The 21,750-nt window shown below is 37.5% G+C and overlaps 1 protein-coding gene across 1 annotated transcript in view; it reads right to left on the reverse strand.

Annotated features, from left to right (window-relative positions):
* Positions 1–1,516: 1,516 nt before the first annotated feature.
* The window catches only part of RECQL (RecQ like helicase), a 54,158-nt gene continuing 33,924 nt past the window's right edge, over positions 1,517–21,750 (reverse strand). Inside the window, exons 7-15 of the mRNA XM_004771784.3 lie at positions 15,385–15,551; positions 14,469–14,550; positions 13,452–13,600; positions 13,245–13,362; positions 12,634–12,772; positions 10,981–11,072; positions 2,753–2,972; positions 2,301–2,430; positions 1,517–1,799 (exon numbers count right to left, since the gene is read on the reverse strand). Of these exons, the coding sequence (XP_004771841.1) occupies positions 1,653–1,799; positions 2,301–2,430; positions 2,753–2,972; positions 10,981–11,072; positions 12,634–12,772; positions 13,245–13,362; positions 13,452–13,600; positions 14,469–14,550; positions 15,385–15,551 (1,244 nt within the window). The 3' untranslated portion in view covers positions 1,517–1,652. The remainder of the gene's footprint in view (positions 1,800–2,300; positions 2,431–2,752; positions 2,973–10,980; positions 11,073–12,633; positions 12,773–13,244; positions 13,363–13,451; positions 13,601–14,468; positions 14,551–15,384; positions 15,552–21,750) is intronic.

The raw sequence follows: 21,750 nt of genomic DNA on the forward strand, positions 1-21,750 counted from the left end.
GCAACCACTCTGGAAAACAGCATGGAGGTTCCTCAAAGTGTTGAAAATAGAACTGCCCTATGACCCAGCAATTGCACTACTGGGTATTTACCCTAAAGATACAAACGTAGTGATCTGAAGGGGCACGTGCACCCGAATGTTTATAGCAGCGATGTCCACAATAGCCAAACTATGGAAAGAACCTAGATGTCCATCAACAGATGAATGGATAAAGAAGATGTGGTATATATACACAACGGAATACTATGCAGCCATCAAAAGAAATGAAATCTTGCCATTTGCGACAGCATGGATGGAACTAGAGCATATCATGCTTAGTGAAATAAGTCAAGCGGAGAAAGACAACTATCATATGATCTCCCTGATATGAGGAAGTGGTGATGCAACATGGAGGCTTAAGTGGGTAGGAGAAGAATAAATGAAACAAGATGGGATTGGGAGAGAGACAAACCATATGTGGCTCTTAATCTCACAAAACAAACTGAGAGTTGCTGGGGGGAGGGGGGTTGAGAGAAGGGGGTGGGGTTATAGACATTGGCGGGGGGGAGGGGGGTGTGCTTTGGTGAGTGCTGTGGGGTGTGTGGACCTAGCAATTCACGGACCTGTAGCCCTGGGGATAAAAAGATATGTTTATAAAAAATTAAAAATTAAAAAAAAAAATTAAGTTCCGGACTTAATTTTCCATACAACACACAGAAGTCTCAATAAGGTAAATGCACTGATTTAATGAAGAATACAAAAGTGATAATGATTTCAGTGGGAAAGCATTAAAATATAAATAAAATTGCAAAGATCACATAATTTAAAGTTACTTTTTCCAATACAAAATTGACTACTTTATATGTAAGGATATAAGTTACATATATTTAGCCTGATTTAGCCTTGGAGCAGATTTAGCTAGGTTATTATGTACTTAGCCAATATCTTGGTCTGGGATGCCCGCCTCATTCTTTAGTTATGACAGAAAGGGTTATATGGTTTCAAGAGGTTTGTTGTTTTGTTTTACTTAAGAGATATAGCAATAGCTTCCTTGCTAATATCATTTTTATTGATAACTTATTCCTTTTACATTTGGATTCTACAGCTGTTAGGAGCTGAAATCACTCCCTTTCTGTGATAGGCCTATGTAAAATATTCCATATAACACTGCTATCAGAAGGTATGTCAAGGGATCAAGGATTTAAGATATGTGAACTCATTCTTTTTTTGAGAGGGGGAATCTAATTTTATTTTTTTTAATTTAATTTTTTTTCAGTGTTCCAAAATTCATTGTTTATGCACCACACCCAATGCTCCATGCAATACGTGCCCTCCTTAATACCTACCACCAGGCCCTCCCAACTCCCCATTCCCCTCCCCTCCAAAACCCTGTTTCTCAGAGTCCACAGTCTCTCATGGTTCATGCCCCCTCCAATTTCCCCCAACTCACTTCTTAAATATTTTGCATTAAAATTATTTTTCTCCAAAAAAAAAAAATTATTTTTCTCCATACTGTAAATTTACATAATTCATGATCTTGAATTTTCAAGTCTTTAATACTTTGGATATAAGTTCCATATGTATAAAATATTAATAAAATTGTCTTAAACTTTTAACTACAAAATACTGTTGTATGCATGCATAAACCGTTTTCTTGGAAAATTTAGAAACATTCATGCATCATCAATTTTTCTCTTCTTAGTCCCTGTATGCTTAGACTGCTGAAGCATGTTTGCAGACTTCTGGAAGTTACTTGAATTTTTTTCTTCCCTTTTTTTATCAGCTCCTTCAAAAGAATGACAAGTTTGAGGTGATTCCATCTACAAATAAAAACAAAGCAAAACACTCTGGTCAAAACTCAGCTGTTCCATTTTCTTTCCAGATTAATAAACCCATTCACTGGTCCTTCATATGAGCCCTATCGTGAAGGGATATGCTGTCAGAGACACAGTGGTACATGGCATGCTTTTGCAGGCTTGAGAGTTATTTAATATGTGAGTCATTGGTTCTCGACCTCTGCTGCACAGGCCAACTTCTCTCAACCAGTGTTGATCAACCAGGGTAGAGTATATTGCAAATTAGACAACACTAAAATGGATTTTTCACATTCTAAAAGGTTGAAAAGCCTAGTCTATATTAAAAGGTAGACTAGTTTAAATTATTAATAGCTCTACAGAAAGCAAAGGTATGTTTTCTCTCTTCCATGCTCAGATTCTAAGAAGAAAACTGCTTCTCTCTTCTTGTGTTCCACTGGACCCAGAACAGTATCCCTTAAGCTCTGCTGTGTTTTTTTCAGTATGTAGAAATTAACAGGCAGTTACCCTGAAACAGGTCTCTGTGGGCTTCTTTACTTGCATGGTTATGACATGTGCCTCATTATTCAGAAGATTAGCTTTAGGTCCTATTTTCAAATATGAAATGGTAGCATACGCTGTAAAACTGTAGTCTTCTCTGTGAAAGATAAAGGCCAAAAATCAGAAAGGTTTTCAGAAATTATTTTAAAAAACCCAAATTTATTTAAAAAAAAAACCATAAATGGAATAATTATAATACACTGATAGGGAATGAAACTTGCATAAAACAAATACTTTCTATAAACTGCATTTTTTTTTTCACTTGGCAGTGATCAGTTAAAGTTGGATTGTATTAAGTAAATTTTATATGGCATTTAACAGTTTTACATGAAACAACCGGAAAACTACTTATTCTGTTGCAGTTATAAGAAACAATCATAAAGACAACACCAAAGGACAAGAAATGGATTTGTATATACTTAAGATACTGCTGTAGAAGAAGGTGTGCAATAATTTTCTCCAGGTCTTCACGAGGAAGTTTGGGAGGAACAACACCTGCCACTCTCAATTTTGCTGCACCCTTTCCCATCCAAGAATCAATCAGTTTCAGTGGTGTGAGCTTTTCATTCAGGTCCTCTGCCTGCTTCAGGATCTTGATTAGATCTCTGCAGTGTGCTGTGACATTCTTCCTTTCACATGCTATAATGAGACCACCAACTGGGATTTAGAAATTAGAGCAAGCACAGGCTAGTCGAAGTGGTTTAAACTGAGTCATCAACATCAGCCACCCTAACTGTTGCATTCTGCATTAGAACTAGGCTATTCCTTAAGTCTGTCACCGAACTAAGTTACAGTCTTTGTAAGACATTATTGAATTTGCAGTGATCTAAAGGAAATAAGCTGGTCACCAGAAGGCCTTGGGTATGCTCTATGAACCAGAATGTGTGCCAGACATGACAGACTTGTAAGAAAATCAGTCTGTTTTTTTGTATTTACTCGGTTTGTGCTCACTAAGCAATATTTTGAAAACTATGGCTTCCTCTGTACTCTGATTTAGAGACAGAATGTCCTGGTCAGATTCCTAATTATTGATTCTAGTACTTTGTTTTATTTTATATATATATATATATATATATATATATATTTTATATATATATATATATATATATATATATATATATATATATATAAAATAATCAACTCTCATACAAGTTTCTCTACCTGCAGTTAAAATTACATTGACCTTCACCCAAGACATCAAAACCATGAGGGAACTGATTAGTCCAACTCTTCAGACACAACACAGGATGAAAAAAGTTAAAATACAGCACCAAAACACTGCTAAATTAGTGTCTGAATGGTTAGCCATTATCTAGATCAGAAATGATTGACCATAATCACTCCTTTGTATTAAATTTCTCTTCCCAATCAGTGAGCAGCCTTTTTTTATAAGAGCATTATACCACTCAGAATTTAAACCTTCCTTCACTTCTTAATAATTTAACATGCCTATAATATAGCAATGTAAGATATGTACATCCACATAGCACTTTTCCTTTTATTTACCTTTGCTTTAAAACTTTTATTACTTTTAAATCTAGAAAATGCTATTCACAGCTTACTTAATCCATTCTGGGGCCTAATATTACCCTCCTATAGTCCTAGCTATATATATTAGCCTGTTAAGTTTAAAGAACAATGAACTAGGGAGTATTCTAGTCCAAGATGGTGACACAGGAAGATCCTAAACTCTCCTCCACTGGCACACCAAATCTATTTATAGGCAATTCCTCCTGAAAAACAGAACTGAGGGCTGACTGAACAGCTTCTGTACAAGACAGACCACCCAGAGAACAGCCAAGAGAGACTGAGACGTGGTAACAAAGGGTGACCCCACCTCTGATGCTGCAGGCTGCAGTGCAGAGAATAGTTTAATGAGGTACCAGGAGCAGATATGTATGTCTACTGTGGGCCACAGAAAATAAAAGCCATGGCTTAAAAGAGCAACCAGAATATAAAGGAACTAGCCATTGAGCCCTGCTAACTGGCAAGGGAGCTGTTGCAATGGTCTCTGGGTGGGAGGGTCCAGTGAATGCCACAGTTTATGTTACCCTGACAGCATAAATGGGAGCAGGGTCCAGGTGTCCTAACCAACCTACCACCTCAGTGAGTCCTGGGCCCCCAACCCACACCAACCCCAGCTGTCCCACAAGGACAGCTTCGGGCCTGTACCACTTTGGCTTCAGACAGCTTTCTAGGGAAACCTCTAGCTTCCCTGCCAGGACAACGTGGCTTGAACTCACTTCAGCTGTCCTTCCAGGGCACCATCTGTGCAGAGAGCCCTATGAATGCCCCAGCCCACACCCTTACAACTACAGCTGACCTGCCAGGTCGTCCACTGCACAAAGCATCCAGGGACCTCCCCAACTAACAACTCACCATAGCTCTAACTGCCCTCACCAGGGCACCTAATTTATACCTAATTTATACCCACTAATATATACCTAATTTATACCCTAACCTAATTTATACCCACTTTAGTTTCAGCCACCCTGCCAGGGCGCCCTATGCATAGAGACTCAGGAATGCTCCAGCCCACACCCACTTAAATTCCAACCATCCCACCAAAGCGACCCCACTACAGAGTCCCCTGCAACCTCCAGCCCATGCAAGCTACAGCTGTAGTCCATCAACAAAACTCACCAGGCATATACTATCTACATACACAGGACAACTACAAACCAAGACCATTCCTTCAAATTTGGGGTAAGTAGCAGTTACTGGCTAATTTATGGAAACAAATACAAAGTCGTGCAAAAAATGGGGAAACAAGGGAATATGCTCCAAATTGAAAAAGACAAAATCTCAAAAAAAAAAAAAAAAAAACTTAATGAAATGGAAATAAACAATATGCCTGAAAAAGACCTAATGATCTTAAAAATGCTTCCTGGACTGAAGAATAAAAAAACTCCAAAAACTTCAACAAAGAGCTGGAAAATACAAAGAACCAGAGCTGAATAGTACAACAACTGAAATAAAAAGACTCAACAGTTGGATTAATGGATGCAGAAGAACAGATCAATGATCTGGAAGATGGATTAATGGATAGCATCCAGGCTGACCAGCAATAATAATTTTTCAAAATGAGGATGTTAAGGGATCTGTCAGATAATATCAAGTAAGCAGTCATATTATAAGTGTCCCAGAAAGAGAATAAAGGGGCAGAAATTTGAAGAAATAACTGAAAACTTCCCTAAGGAAGAAAACAGACATCCAGATTCAGGAAACACATAGAGCCCCTTAACAAAATGAACTCAAGAAGGTCCACACCACAAAATTAAAATGTCAGAGGTTAAAGAGAAAATTGTAAAAGTAAGAAACAAAAAGTTACCTACAAGAACAACCACGTAAGACTACTGGCTGAATTTTTGGCAGAAACTTTGCAGGCCAAAAGAGTGTGACATGATACAGTCACAGTGCTGACAGAGAAAAAACCTACAATCAAGAAACTCAACCTACAATCAAGACTATCATTCAGAATTGAAGAAGAGAGAGAGCTCACAAACAAAACATCAAGAAGTTAATCATCACTAAACTGGCCTTATGAGAAATGCTTAAGGGACTACTTTAAGTGGAAAGAAAAAGCCACAATTAGATGTAAGGAAATTACCATTAAAAAGATAGGGGCGCCTGGGTGGCTCAGTGGGTTAAAACCCCTGCCTTTGGCTCAGGTCATGGTCCCAGGATCCTGGGATCGAGCCCCACATGGGGCTCTCTGCTTGGCGGGAAGCTTGCCTCTCCTCCCCCACCCCCCATCTGCCTCTCTGCCTACTTGTTATCTCTGTCAAATAAATAAATAAAATCTTTAAAAAAAAAAGAAAGAAAGAAAACATGGCAGCATATACATAAACCATGAAGGGGGTGTGAAAAAGAAGTTCTTTTAGAATGCATTCAAGCTTAAATGACCATCATCTAATATACACTGCTTTGTACTTAGAATGTTATATATGAAGCTCATGGTAACCATAAACCCAACACGTGTAATAGGTAAAATAAAGGGGAAAAAATATAGTATACCGAATATAATCAGTGGTACTGTAACAGTGTTGCATGGTGACAGATGGTTGCTACACTTGCGATGGGCAGAGCATAACTTACAGAGTTGCTGAATCACTATGTTGTACATCTGAAACCAGTGTAACATCCCATTAACTCAAATAAATGAAAAGAAATAAGAAATTTTTTAAAATAGGGACTATCGGTTGGCTTGTCAGTGCAGGATGCAACCTTTGATCTCAGGATTGTGAGTTTGAGCCCCAAACTGGGCATAAAGATTACTTTTTTAAAAATTTTTTAAAATAAAAAGGCAAACTTAAATGTGGGAAAAAAAGTAGTGATAGAAAGCCAATCATAACACCACAGAAAGTCATCAATCACAAAGAAAGCAAGAAAACTACAAAAACAACCAGAAAACAATCAACAAAGTGGCAATAAATACACAGCTATCAATAATTACTTTAAATGTAAATGGTTTAAATTTTCCACTCAAAAAACATAGGATGCTGGAATTAATTAAAAAAATAAGACTCAAAATGAGAAAATAAAAAAAAAAAAATAAGACTCAGGGTGCCTGGGTGGCTCTGATGGTTAAGAATCTGCCTTCCACCTAGGTCTTGATCCCAGGGTCCTGAGACTGAGTCCCACATCCAGCTCCCTGCTCAGTGGGGAGTCTGCTTCTCCCTCTCCATCTGCTGCTGCTCTCTCTCACTCTCTTTCAAATATATAAATAAAATCTTAAAAAAAAAAAAAAAAAAAAAGACTCATCTATGTGCTGCCTATAAGAGACTTACTTCAGACCTAGACACATACAGATTAAAAGTGAAGGGATGGAAAAACATAGGCATAATGGAAGCAAAAAGAAAAGCCAAGTAGCAGTACATCAATCAGACAAAACAGACTTTAAAAAAACAAGGACTGTAACAGAAAGGAACCAATCCAACAAGAAGATATAAGAAATGTAAATATTTACGCACCCAACATAGGAGCATGTAAATACATAAATATAACCAAAGAAAGAAACTGACAGTAATACAATAACAGAAAGGAACATTACCACACCACTTATTTCAAGGGGTAGATCATCCAGGCAGGTCAACAAGGAAACTGTCTTTGAATGACACATTAGATTAGATGGACATAATACATATAGAACATTCTATCCAAAAAGAGCAGATTACACATTATTTTTAAGTGTACCTGGAGCATTCTCTGGGACCTAACACATTAAGGAACAAAATAACTCTCAATAAATTTAAGACCATGGAAATCCTCATTCAACTTTTCCAACTATAACAGTATGAAACTAGAAATCAATCACAGGAAAAAAACTAGGAAACACAAATATGTGGAGGCTAAAATGCTGCTATGCAATGAATGTGTCAACAGGTTAGGGCTTTAAAAAAATACATGGGGACAATAAAAATGCACACACAACTGTCTAAAATCTCTGGGGATGTCTGTAAACTAGAAATCAAAATAAATTTGAAATAAAAAAAAATCATCTTTGGACAAAGCAAAAGCAGCTGTTTGTTTTGTTTTCTTTTAAGAGGGAAATTTATTATTGATACCAGACTAACTCAAGAAAAATCTTCAATAAACAATCTAACCTTACCTAAAGGAGCTAGAAAAAGAACAAAACCCAAGGTAAGTAGAGGAAGGAAATAATGAAAATCAAAGCAGAAAGAAATGAAATAGACACTAAAAGAAAGAAAAGACTGAGGAAACTAAAAGCTGGATCTCTGAAATGGTAAATGAAATTGATAAACCTTTACCCACACATTTCAAGAAAAAACAAGAGGACCCATATAAAATCAGAAATGAAAGCAAAGTAAAAACGGACACCACAGAAATACAAAGGACTGTCAGAGAATATTATGAAAAATCAGATGCTAACAAATTGGAAAACCTAGAAGAGATGGATAAATTGCTAGAGACATGATTTTCTGAAACTGAATCAGGAAAAATCAAAGTCTGAACAGACTAAGTACCAGTAACAACATGCAAAAGTGATAATCAAAAAACTACCAATGAACAAAGATCCAAGACCAGATGGGTTCACAGATGAATTCTACCAAACATGTATCTCCACAAACTGTACCAAAAAACAGAAAAAGGAAAGCTTCCAAATAAATTTCATGAGACCATAATTACACTAATACCAAACCAAAGACAACACACAAAAAGAAAGCTACAGGCCAATATAACCTATGCATACAGATGCAAAATTTCTCAACAAAATATTAGCAAATCACATTCAACAACACATTAAAAGGATCATTCACCAGAATGAAGTGGTATTTAGTCCCAGGATACACAGATGCTTCAATATTTGCAAATCAATCAATGTGATACTCATTTACAAGAGGCAGAATAAAAGCCATGTATCATCTGAATAGATGCAGGAAAAGCATCTGACAAAATCCAACAACTATTCATGATAAAAACTCCATAGGTGTAGAAAGAATGTACTTCAACATAATAAAGGCCATACATGAAGAATCTAGAGCTCACATTACACTCAGTGGTGAAAAACAGCTTTTTCTCCAGAGTCAGGAGCAAGACAAGGATGTCTACTTTTACTCAACATAATACTGGAAGTCCTAGCCATAGCAAGAAAAAGAAATAAACCCATATTGGTAAGGAAGAAGTTAAAATATCACTATTTGTAGGTGACATGATACTATACATGGAAAAACTTAAAAGACTCCACTAAACTATTAGAATAAATGAATTCAGTAAGTTGCAGGATACAAAATTAATACATAGAAATCAGTTACATTTTTATACACTAATAACAAAGTAGCAGAAAGATAAAGAGACCATTCCATTTATAATTGCAACAAACATAATAAAATACCCAGGAATAAACTTAACCAAGGAAGCAAGAGAACCTATACTCTGAAAACTATAAAACCCTGATGAAAGAAACTGAAGATTACACAAACAGATGGAAAGATATTCAATGCTCATGGACTAGAAGAATACTGGTAAAATGCCTACTACGCAATCTACAAATTCAATGTAATCTCTATCAAAATACCAACACCACTTTTCACAGAAGTAAAACAAATAATCTCAAAATTTGAATGGGACCACAAAACACCTCAGTCAAAGAAATAATGAGGAAAAAACAAAGCTAGTTTAAATCCCAGATTTCACGATATACTACAAACCAGTAATAAAACAATACGGTACTGGCACAAAAATAGTCACAGATCAATGGAAAAAAGAATAGCCCAGAAATAAACCCACATTTAGTATCTGGTCAATCTATGACAAAGGATGAAAGAATATACAGAAAAAGATATTCTCTTCACTAAATGGTGTCGGGAAACCTGGACCACTTTATTCCCATATACAAAAACAAATTCAAAATGGATTAGAGACCTAAATTCAAGACCTGTAACCATAAAATGTAAGGCCTATAATCATAAAAGAGAACATAGGCAGTAATTTCTCTGTCATCAGCCACAGCAACATTTTTCTGACTCTATCTCCTCATGCAAGGGAAACAAAAGCAGAAATAAATTACTGGGATCAGAGCAAACCATAAAGCTTTTGCACAGTGAAGAAAACCAACAACAAAACTGAAAGACAATCTACTGAATGAGAAGATATTTGCAAATGACATATCTGATAAAGGGTTAGTATCCAAGATATATAAAGAACTTATACAACTCAAAACCAAATAATAATAATAACATTACAATTAAAAATAGGCAGAAGACCTGAAGAGATATTTTCCCAAATCAAACCTACCAACAGCCAAGAAACATGAAAAGATGCTCACCATCACTAATCATTAGGGAAATGCAAATCAAAACCACAGTGAGATTATTACCTCACACCTGTAAGAACGGTTAGAATCAAAAACACAAGAAACAAGTGTCAGTGAGGATGTGGACAAAATGGAACCCTTGTACACTGTTGGCGGCAATACAAACTGATGCAGCCACTCTAAGACAGTATGGAGGTTCCTCAAAAAATTAAAAACAGAACTACCACATGATCCAGTAATTCCCCTACCAAGTACTTACCCCCCAAAACCAGAAACACTAATTTGAAAAGATACATGTATCACTATGTTTATAGCCAAGATATGGTAGCATCCCAAGTGTCTGCTAACAGGTCTTTGTGGTATATATATATATACACACAATGCAGTATTACTCAGCCATAAAAAAGAATGAGGTCTTGTCATTTGCAAAAATATGAATGGACAGAAGGTATTATGCTAAGGGAAATAAGTCAGACAAAGACAATACCTTAGGATTTCACTTATATGTAGAATTTAAGAAACAAAACAAAAGAATAAACAGAAAGGAGAACTGACCCACAAATACAGAAAACAAACCAATGTCTGCTAGGAGGAAAGGGAGGTGAGGGAGACAGGTAAAATGAATGATGTGGAGTGGGGGCACAGGCACAGGCTTACAGTTATGGAAAGAATAAGTCATGGAGTGAAGGTACAGCGCAAGGAATAAATAATCAATGGTACTGTAACAGCATTGCATGGTGACAGTACCTACACTTGTAGTGGGCAGCACAGAGCACAGTACAAAAACTTACGGAATCACTGTGTTGTACACTTGAAACTAATGTAACACTGTATGTCAAATCTACTTCATTAGAAAAACTGTGAACTCACAAATGTTTTTACAACAATTATCACACATTTTGTTGCATGCTTCTGAATTCCACACTTCATCAAAATGTTGAGCTATCAATACACGGCGACACCTGCAAATACATTTGGAGATACAAATTACTAAATGCTTAGTAAGTAAATGCCTAGTAAATCCCTATTTCAAAACACAAGAGTTATTAACTTATATTAGTTTCCTAATGCTGTCGTAACATCACCACAAGCTTAGTGGCTTAAAAGAACACAAATTATCTTGTATTTCTAGATAAGTCTGACACGGGTCTCTCTGGCTTAAAATCAAGGTGTCAGCAGGGATGGACTTCTTCTGGAGGCTCTAAGGAAGAATCTGTCCCCTTGTGCTTTCCAGTTTCTAGAGAATGCATGAATTCCTTGGCTCATGCCTCTCTTTCCTCCATCTTCAAGGCCAACAAAGTATTCTGACCTTCCTTGGTTCCTTCCACATTTAAAGACACTTGTGATTATACCAGACCCATCCAAACTACCGAGGGTTATACCCTATTCTCTGGGGGACTATTCCTCTGCCTACCATATATAGTTTTTTCCATATTTATTTGATAAATACTTCTTTTAAAAGTTGTCTAAGATTCCCTTTAAGATTCAATACTGTGCAAAAATTAAGAGAATTTTCCTGATAGCAAAGTAATTTCTTGTATTTTAGTAGTTTCTTGTATGTTACACTAAAACCCAGAAGACGCTTCTTGGGAGTCTACCGGATATCTAAGGAAATTTTCACATTCATATTTCTTTAACTAGATTGTTGCACCACCTACAGGAAAGAAATGACATTTTCTGTCACAGTCCAATAACTGCTTATCGGTTCAAAACTTTTGAGTCCTTATTAGGTTGAGCAAGAAGAGTATAAAAATGACTAATACTGAAAAAAAGCCATAAGGGAACTATATGGTCTAACTAAAACCACCCTATATAGATTTAAATTTATTTCTTAAGGAGAAACTTAACCCTGCTCTCAACTATCTCATCAGCCTATCAGCTGGTGAGATGATACCTGCTACCAAGCTCAGCTCTCAAAATGCCTACTGTGTATACCTTTTCAAAATTAGTAAAACAAGTAACTATATTCCAGAGCCAGACAAAAAAAGGCTTGGGCTCGTTTATATCAAAACTTTCAGTAAAGGGGGATAGATGAAATAAGGTAAAGGGGATTAACAGGTACAGTCTTCCAGTTATAAAATAAAGATGACCAGGGGATGTAATATGCAGCAGAGGGAATATAGTCCTTAATATTGTAACGTCTATATAGGTTGACAGAGGGTCACTAAACTCACTGTGGTCACCATTTAATAATGTATATGAATACTGATTCACTATGTTTTACACCTGATACTAATATAATATTGTATGTTAATTATTCTTTAATTAAAATCAGCATCTCAATATGCTTGTTCTATAAAATTAAAAAAACTCCAATAAAATATAGTTTTGGAGGATTATCAGGGAGAGAGAATCTCTCATCTTGAATTAAGGCAGATCCTGCGGGTTCATGTACTGACATTTGCTTTTACAGGTTTGTGCTTGATATTCTAGCAGTGTATTTACTTACTGAGCAAGTACTCCAAGTAATTTCACATAGTGCTTATGTTTAAATGACAAGTTATAAAAAGGTATGTGGCTTACTTGCTTATGTTTTGACAGTATGACACCATTTCATAAAGCTTCTGTTGTCCCACGTTCTCCATCACCACCATTGAACTTATTCTGAATATATCTCCAAAGCCATAATACAAAATACAGTCTGCTTTCAAGTCATCTCGACCTGTAGTGTAAGAAATCCTGAGATTGCATAATTACTTGAAAATTTCAAAATATGCAAAAATAATAAGTATAAAATCAGCTGACAATGCTTCACGATCTACATATATCATATCTAGAAATTGCAGAGAAATGAAAGTTAATTTTTAACAGTGGCCCTCAAATTATAAAAAGAAAAAAAATGACTAAAGAGACCTACCAACAATCAGTTTTATAACCAAAAAAAATGTGCATAATCTAGTTACTGAAGTTATAAACTTAGTGAGACCACTAATTAAAACTTCAGAAGGCAAAGATGGGCCTCAAATTAATTGCAAAAAATTTTTTTTAATTTTAAGAAAGCAAAAATGACTTCATTTTTGTAAAATACTAGCTAATAAAGAAGACTAAAAACACAGAATCATTAAAACTCGTCTATAGTGTATTTTTTAGAAAAGCTTTATTAAAATTTATTTCTGGATAGGAGTTGTACATACCTGCACGTCCACTCTCTTGGTAATAATTTTCAATAGATTTACTCATTGAATGATGGATAACAAACCTCACATCTGGTTTATCAATTCCCATACCAAATGCAACTGTGGCCACTACTACCTAAAAAGTTTTAACATTTTATGTTAATTAAATCAAGTTAAAATATTTTTAAATGTTAATGAGGCTTCTATTGAAGATATATACTTAACCTGAATTTCATTGGCTGACCATCTCCGATGAACATCGGTCTTATCTTCTGGTTCCATATTGGCATGGTATGCACCTGCTTGAATTCCCAGTTTCTGTAAACTAACTGTAACTTGCTCAGAATCTTTCTGAGAAAAGCAATATATGATTCCTGTAGTAAAAGACGTTCAAATGTTAGATATAATTTTTAACACACATTTAAGATACTGATTAACATAATGCATGGAAGAAAAAGATTTAGGAAAATTTCCAAGGTTCTGAACACATAATGATTTTCTCATATAAAGATTTGATCAGCAGCTTGCTCTAAAACACAGATAAGCCCTGGGCCACCAGTGTTGTTGTTCCCATTACCTCTTTTTTCTCTCAAGTATGATGTAAAAAGTTTCAAGTACAAGTGACTGGGGCTCTGCACTGAACACCGGTAACAGATCTCTCTATTTGCAGGGCTGACCAGAATGTCTTATGTGCTGACTGATACACTCTGGGAAGCTCTAGGAGAGATAGAGAGTTGCAGCCTTTCTCAAATTTGACCCTGGAGCTCCTTTCACTCCAGGGCACCATTAATATCGCCTAAAATCTGTAGAACAGCTTTGAAATGCTACTTTTCATAAACTCTGTGCTGCAGCAACACCTGTCTATGCACTAATCCTGGAACAGGTAGATAAATACTCTCAACTCCATCTACCATTAACTCATTCAATACGTACTATTTAAGTGGATAGTTACTAAGCATGTGCTATTGATAATTAGCATTATATCATTAGGTCCACTATTTAAAGCAATTAGGTGCAAATAAACAAAAATAAACAGTTTTATGACCCTTACAATCTGTTCCATGAGCAAACGACACACCCAATTTCTAAGATCACCAATGCAGCAAATTAATTTATCCTATCAAGTATCCTTTTGCCATGAACTAATATTTTTGGTTGCAAATAATTTATCAGTAGATCAATGTAATATTAATTACTTTTCAAAAGTTCTGAATCTTCAAAGATGGTTTGTTTTTATATTACCTGATTGCCCTTTGTATCTCCCATTAATAAGCTTTACAATATCCTCAAATAAATCTTCCGTGTTGGAGGGCTTCTGCCGAATCTAAGAAAAAACTAACTTATTACAAAGTAAATGAATGAGCACCATCCATGTAGTTATTTACTTAACAATTTTCAGGGTGCCATACTTTTATGGGCACAGTGCTTTTTCTCTTATTCTTATATTCACCTGCCTGACTCTTCTTGATTCTTGGTTTTGAATTTACCAGGGAAGAAGAGGCACTTGTAAAAGATGAAGACCTTTTTATTTTCTGGGGTTTTTTTTGTTTTTTGTTTTAAATAGGCTCCATGCCCAGTGTGGAGTCCAATGCGGCTTGAACTCACAACCGAGATCAAGGCCTAAGGTCAGATCAAGAGTTGGATATTTAACTGACTGACCCACCCAGGGACCCCTATTTCTGATGCTACTTTTGTAAAAACATAAATCATGACCTAAATAACTTTGGTGAAAACTCAGAAAAATATTATCTATTCTTTTAAAAGGATTAGAAAGAAAGGAAAAAAAAATAGCTGTTAAGCTATATAATCTAAATTGAGTATTGACAAATCTTTAATGGCATATTAATGTTGTATTATTTTCTAAGTAACTTTAAGAGATGTCATTAGGGTCCTTGGTGTCAATCTATGCCTTCCCTCCACCCCTGCACAAGAATGTGCATCAATTTCACAAGGTGATGTCTTTTATTTAACCCAGCAAAGGATTATGCAGCAACAGAGATACACAAAGAAAGCATTAATTACTGATCTGCTTATAATGACTTCCTGATTTTTAAAAACTTTTAAGAGTTACTGTTACTCATGTAAGTAAACACAATGAAAAGGTCACCATCACGGCAATCCTTCATGAAAGTAGTAAACTGACATTGGAGTTACACACCTCATAATAAAGATTCGGTCGATTAAAAGAAGCTGTGAAAGTAAAACACTTTTCTACACAGAGTATTTTCTGGACATCCTTCAGAACATGACTTGTCGCGGTTGCAGTCAACCCCATTAGTGCTGTGTTAGGGAATTGCCGCTTCAAGATACCAAGTGCCTTGTAATCTGGAAAAGAGAAAACACCCAGTAGCCCACTTTCTACCCTTAAGGAGCAAATGACACCTTACCATTATGCAGTTAAGCAATGGTTGCTGGATTTTCTTTCCCTGGTTCCCAAAATCTAATCTGCAGTTGCTACCTGGCCTTTCTGAGTAAGCAGGCTACCTCTAACTGGTTCTTCAGAAACACTGTTCTGGCATGCAGAACTCGCTGCTAAAGAGAGGGAATACTAAAATATTTCCAGTCAGTTGTGTGTTGGTCCGCAACCTCTGACTAGTGGCTTCAAGAGGCAGTGGGACTGGCCATAGCATGTGGATACAACTAACATCTCTTACATAGCATCTCTGCCATAGCATCTCTTACAACTAACAAAAGAGGACATCAGCCAAGCCCTTTCTCCCACCACTATCCTTCAAGTGTGGCAAATTCAGATCAGAAAACTTTTGGTGAAGGCACTAGTTTTTACAGGATTTATTTTTGGGAAACCATTCTGGGCTCATATTTATCATGAATGTTTCCATTACTAGAAGAGTTGTCCTCAAGTACTTGAACTACTTGGAGAAAGTGGAAAGAACTTATGGTCGAAACTGCTAAATGTAAAGCTAGAGGACTACTATGAAAACAGAGAAGGTTGTTGTTGGGGAAGTCATGAAGGTTTCAAGGAAGTAACATTTGAGTTGGGTCCTAAAGGACAAGCAGAAGCTCACTAGGAAGGGCAGAAGAAACCACCAGGCAGAGACACAACACATAAACTGCAAAGACACCAGAAAGAAATGACGTGGCACAGTCAGACAACAGCTAGTAGGTCTGTTGGGATAACCCACAGTGTCGAGCTGGGTGCATCTACTGTCAACTCCAGGAAGCTGGGAACCACATTCCCTGTTTGGCTCCAAGTGAGAGCTGGCCCAAAAGAGGACCTTGTGCAAGGTGGGGCAGGTAAAAGTGAACCAGCCACCATGACTCTCTGAAGATCTCTCCAGGCAGATAGGATAAGGGACAGATGCAGAGGTGCTCAGCCAGTTCTAGCCTGTCCTACTTTTTTTCCAGTCTTCTTTCAGTTCTTTCAGTTCTTCTTCCCAAATGTAAACCTTGCCCATCAACGGGCCCCACAAGATGCTTGGCAGCAGACCCACAGGGCTGACAGATACCCAGAGCTTTACCAGAGACCTCTCATGAGCTTTCCCTTTGTGGCTCCCTTTGGCACAAACCATGCCAATTGAACTCCCCTATAAGCTCCACTGTTCTCCCACACCAGTGCTTCAGGAAACAAGGGATTTTTCTCTGCTTCTCCATCCTTCACATCCCCTACTCCTCACACCATTGTACAGGGTCTACTTCCCAAAATAAATCCCTGATCACCTGCCATTCACAGTAGCTCTGCTTCCCTGCCTACCCCTCGACTGATACCATTACACTGAAGAGCACAGAAAGTCAGGCTTAAGTACTACTGGGAACAACATGGTTCACTGATTCTGAGGAGCTAGGAAATTTGTCACTATGTAATTTTTAAAGCACATAAGGGATATAAATAGACTCATCTTTAGGTAGCAGTGCAAGGTAGGGGCTGGAAAAGACAAAAGACTTAAGAAAGGGAAATCAGTTCAAAGATGGCAGCAACAGACCAGAAACCCAGTAAGAAGAGGAACAAGGCATGACAATGAGAATAGAGCAGAAAGAAAAGGCTGAAGAGAAACCCAAGAACTAGAACCCCTCAGGGTCTGGTGACTACCTGGATATGGGCCCCAGGGGAGGTAAGAGCAAGGAGGAGCAGAAGGGAAAGGTAGGGAAAGAGTCCAAGATTCACCATTCGTACCAAGCACGTCTCCAGGCACTGAAGATTAAGTGGTGAACAAAACAAGGATGCTATGCAAATGGAAGAACAATTCAAGCAAAGAAACCAGACAAAACACAGTAAACCAATAAGTATGTTATTATCAGAGAGTGTGAAGGGCTCCTAGTGGTAAGCCCAGGGCAGCAGGAATATAAGGAGAGAGTAAGGAAGAATAGGAAATTGGACAGAGACAAAGGGCACAGACACATACTGCCTTATGGACCCCAGTTAAGAATATGGAATTTATTCTAAGTATAAAGACAATCTGCCAGGTAGTTTAGGAGGAAAGTACAGGGTTTGATTTACATGTAGAAAAGACCACTTTGTTGCTATGTGGGGAATGAACTACAAAAGGGTTAAGACTAGAATCACAGACTAGTGAAGGAGCCATTGTAGTAGACCAATGGAAAGGAACCCAAGTGGATCTAAGAGACAGCAGTAGACAAAGAGAAGTGGACAAACTTGACATTTGGTTCAGAGGAAGAATGGACAGGACTTGGTGATGGTCTCGTTCTTGCAGAAGCAGGATAAACCAAGCAGGATGTGCCACTATTAGGTTATTTGTCTTCAGCTCCAACTCCACCCTTTTATACCCTGCTTTGCAGCACTGGAGCGGGGAATCTGCACACTCCATTTCTGATTTGCCAGCTGGCAGTGGAAGGACAGAGTATGAGGCTGGGGGAGGAAAAAGGGTTTTGCTCCTTCCTTTTTGCTTCCTGTGGGCTTGCTTGTGTTCTCAAGAACCTCGCCCCAGAAGGCTTCATCATCCCTACAGCAGCACTGTGTCTTCAATGGAGCAGCTGAATACAGTCGGCTGTTTTTCCAAGCTTTGGGGAGCCTGCTTCATCACAGGTTCCCCCCAACCTCTGCCTCCACTAATAGATACCAGCACCAGGGAGCTATGTCTCCTCTGAGGTCAGAGTGTCAGCTCCACAAAGACCCTTCTCTCAAGCTTATTACTTCCAACCTTATCTTCCCATTTAGGAACAAGACAAGAATGTCCACTCTTACTCCTCTTATTGAAAATTTCTCCTAGCCAGAGAAATTAGGCAAGAAAAATAAAAGGCATCCAAATTGAAACAGAGTAAGTAAAGCTGTCACTATTTGCAGATGACATGCAATTACACGTAGAAAATTTGCAGAACAAAAAATTAATACAAAAAGAATCAGGGTTTTTTTTTTTATTATATTTTATTTGACAGAGAGAGAGAAACAGAGTATAAACAGAGGGAGTGGCAGAGGGGGAGATAGAAGCAGGCTCCCAGCTGAGCAGGAAACATAATGTGGGGCTCAATCCCAGTTTCCTGGAATCATGACCTGACCCGAAGGCAGGTGCTTAAATGACTGAGCCACCCAGGCACCCTTGTTGTATTTCTATATATTAATAACAGACTATTAGAAAATTTAGGAAAACAATTCCATTTACAATTGCATCAAGAAGAATAAAATGCCAAGGAATAAATTCAACCAAGGAAGCAAAAGACCTATACACTTGAAAACTGTAAGACACTGATAAAAGAATTGAAAATAACACAAATAATGGAAAGATATTCTGTGTCTATGAACTGGAAGACTTAACACTGTTAAAATATCCACATACCCAGAGCAATCAACAGATTCAATGCTATTCCTATCAAGAGTTCAATGGCATTTTTCACAGAACTAGAAACACAAACCTAAAATTTATAGAGAACCACAAAAGGACCCAATAGGCAAAGCAATCATAAGAAAGAACAAAGCTAAAAGCATCTAACATCCTAATTTCAAACCATATTACAAAGCTATAGTAATCAAAACGGTATGGTATTAGTGTTAAAATACAAACATGGATCAACAAAACAATTAAAAACCCAGAAATAAACCCACCCATATACGTCAATTAATTTATGACAAAGGCATCAAGAATATAAAATGGAGATAAGCCACAGACTCCTCAATAAATGGTACTGGGAAAATTAGACAGCCACATGGCAAAAGAATGAAACAAGAAGCTTATATCATACACAAATCAACTCAAAATGGGTTAGTCTTGAACATAACACCTGGAACCATAACACTACCAGAGAAAACATAGGGAATAAGCTCCAGACACTGATCTTGGCAATGATTTACTGGATTTGACATCAAAAGCAAAGGCAACAAAAGCAAAAATGTGTTAAGTGGGACTACATGAAACTAAAAAACACTTGTATGGCAAAGAAAGCCATCAACATAATGAAAGAAACCTATGGAGTAGGAGCAAATATTTACAACTATCTGATTAAAGGTTAACATAAAAACTACACAAAGAACTTGCTTGACTCATTAACAAAACCCCAAAAAATCCGATTGGAAAACAGGCAAAGGATCTGGATAGATATTTTTCTAGAGAAGACATACAAATAGCCAACAGGTACCTGAAAAGGTTTTCAGCATCACTAATCATCAGTGAAATGCAAATCAAAACCACAATGAAATATCACTTCACACTTGTAAGAATGGCTGTTATCAAAAATACAAGAAATAAGTGTGGGAGAAAAGAGAACCCCGGTACACTGTTGGTAGCAAAGTAAATTGGTACAGCCACTACGGAAGACAGTACCGTTGGGCACGTGGGTGGCTCAGTCAGTGAAGCACCCAACTCATGATTTCAGCCCAGGTCATGATCTTAGAGTCATGATGAGATCAAGCCCTGAGACAGGCTCCGTGTGGGGAGCCTGCTTCTTCTCTCTGTCCCTCCCTCCACTAGTCCAAGTGTGTACACTCTTTCTCTAAAATAAGTAAATAAATCTTTTAAAAAAGAGAAAAAACAAGAAACAGTATGGAGGTTCCTCAAAATTTTAAAACAAAACTACCAGATGACCCAACAATTCTGCTTCTGGGTATTTATCCAAAGGAAAGCAAACCCACTATCTTGAAAACAATTCTGCTTCTGGGCATTTATCCAAAGGAAAGCAAACCCACTATCTACACCTCTATGTTCACTGGAGCATTATTTATAACAGCCAACACATGGAAACAATCTAAGTGTGCACTGATACATGGATAAGGAAAATATGATGTGTGTGTATATCACACATAGATGCACAATACAATACTATTTGGCCTTAAAAATAAAGAAATTCTGCTACTTGCAACACACACATAGATGCACAATACAATACTATTTGGCCTTAAAAATAAGGAAATTCTGCTACTTGCAACAACATAGATGAACCCTGAGAGCATTATGCTAAGTGATGCAAGTCAGAGAAAGACAAACACTAATATATCACTTATATGTGGAATCTCTAAAAACAAAAACAAAAAACCTCAAAGATACAGAGAACACCCTGGTGATTGCCAGAGGTGAGGGATGGGGGTGGGCAAAATGGGTGAAGGGAGTGTCAAAGATAAATGGGTGAAGGGAGTGTCAAAAAGTACAAACTTTTAGTTATACAACTAAGACTCATACAAGGTTATATGTCAATTATGCCTCAACTGAACATTTTTTAAAAATGGGTACACATATCCAATAAACAATTAGGAATATAAATTGCAGCTGAAGAGGAAGAAGACTAGATATGGGAACAACTGATGAAAGCTGCAACTAATCTGAAGAGGCAAGGCAGGTGATGGTAACACACAAGCAACGGCTCTTATCCTAAGTGATCAGACCACTGAGGTTGGAAATAGAGGGCAAAGGTGAGAAACCTGGTATTTTCAGTAGCTACAGATAACAACTCTTTGGAGTAGTCTGATTAATATGGTGGGGTCTCTAGTAGAAAGGGCAGTATATACACTGCTTAAAGTATTTAAATCAAAATTTTAAAAAATAACTAAATAGCCCCAAATAATTCTGAAGGTAGAGAACTGCGTCTTCAGGCCACGAGTCCACAATGTCTGGGGAAGTATAAGAAAAGGTGAAAACAGATCAGAACCTAGGGAACACTAACATTTAGGGTGGTAGTAAAGGAAGGAGAACAATGGCAGTAAGAATGGAAAGGAACCACATCAAAGCCTCCCTCACAGTAACCACACAAGGAGAGAGGTGAACATAGGAAATGGAGAGGAATGCAGATAAACCCCACGGATTAAGCCAGTGAAGAGTGAGGGGGCCACAGTCACCTGTGAGCAGAGTGGTGGAGGCAGAAGTGATTCAATGAATTCAGAAGGGAAGGAAGGTAAGAAACAGACGGTGAGTTTAGAGGATGAGGTGAAAGGAAGAGCAGAAATAGGACAACATCTAAAGGGGTGGGAAAGGTCAAAGGTTATTTCAGTTTCTATCTTTGTTTTTAGGGAGTCTCACAATTCAGGAGTGGCACCTGGGGGCTTAGTTGAGTGTCTGACTCTTGATATCAGCTCAGGTCATGATCTCAGGATTGTGATATCCAGCCCAGTGATCCGCTCTGGGCT

This window comes from Mustela putorius, unplaced genomic scaffold, assembly GCF_011764305.1.
Source record: "Mustela putorius furo isolate JIRA1106 unplaced genomic scaffold, ASM1176430v1.1 tig00537227_pilon_pilon_pilon, whole genome shotgun sequence".
NCBI lineage: Eukaryota > Metazoa > Chordata > Mammalia > Carnivora > Mustelidae > Mustela > Mustela putorius.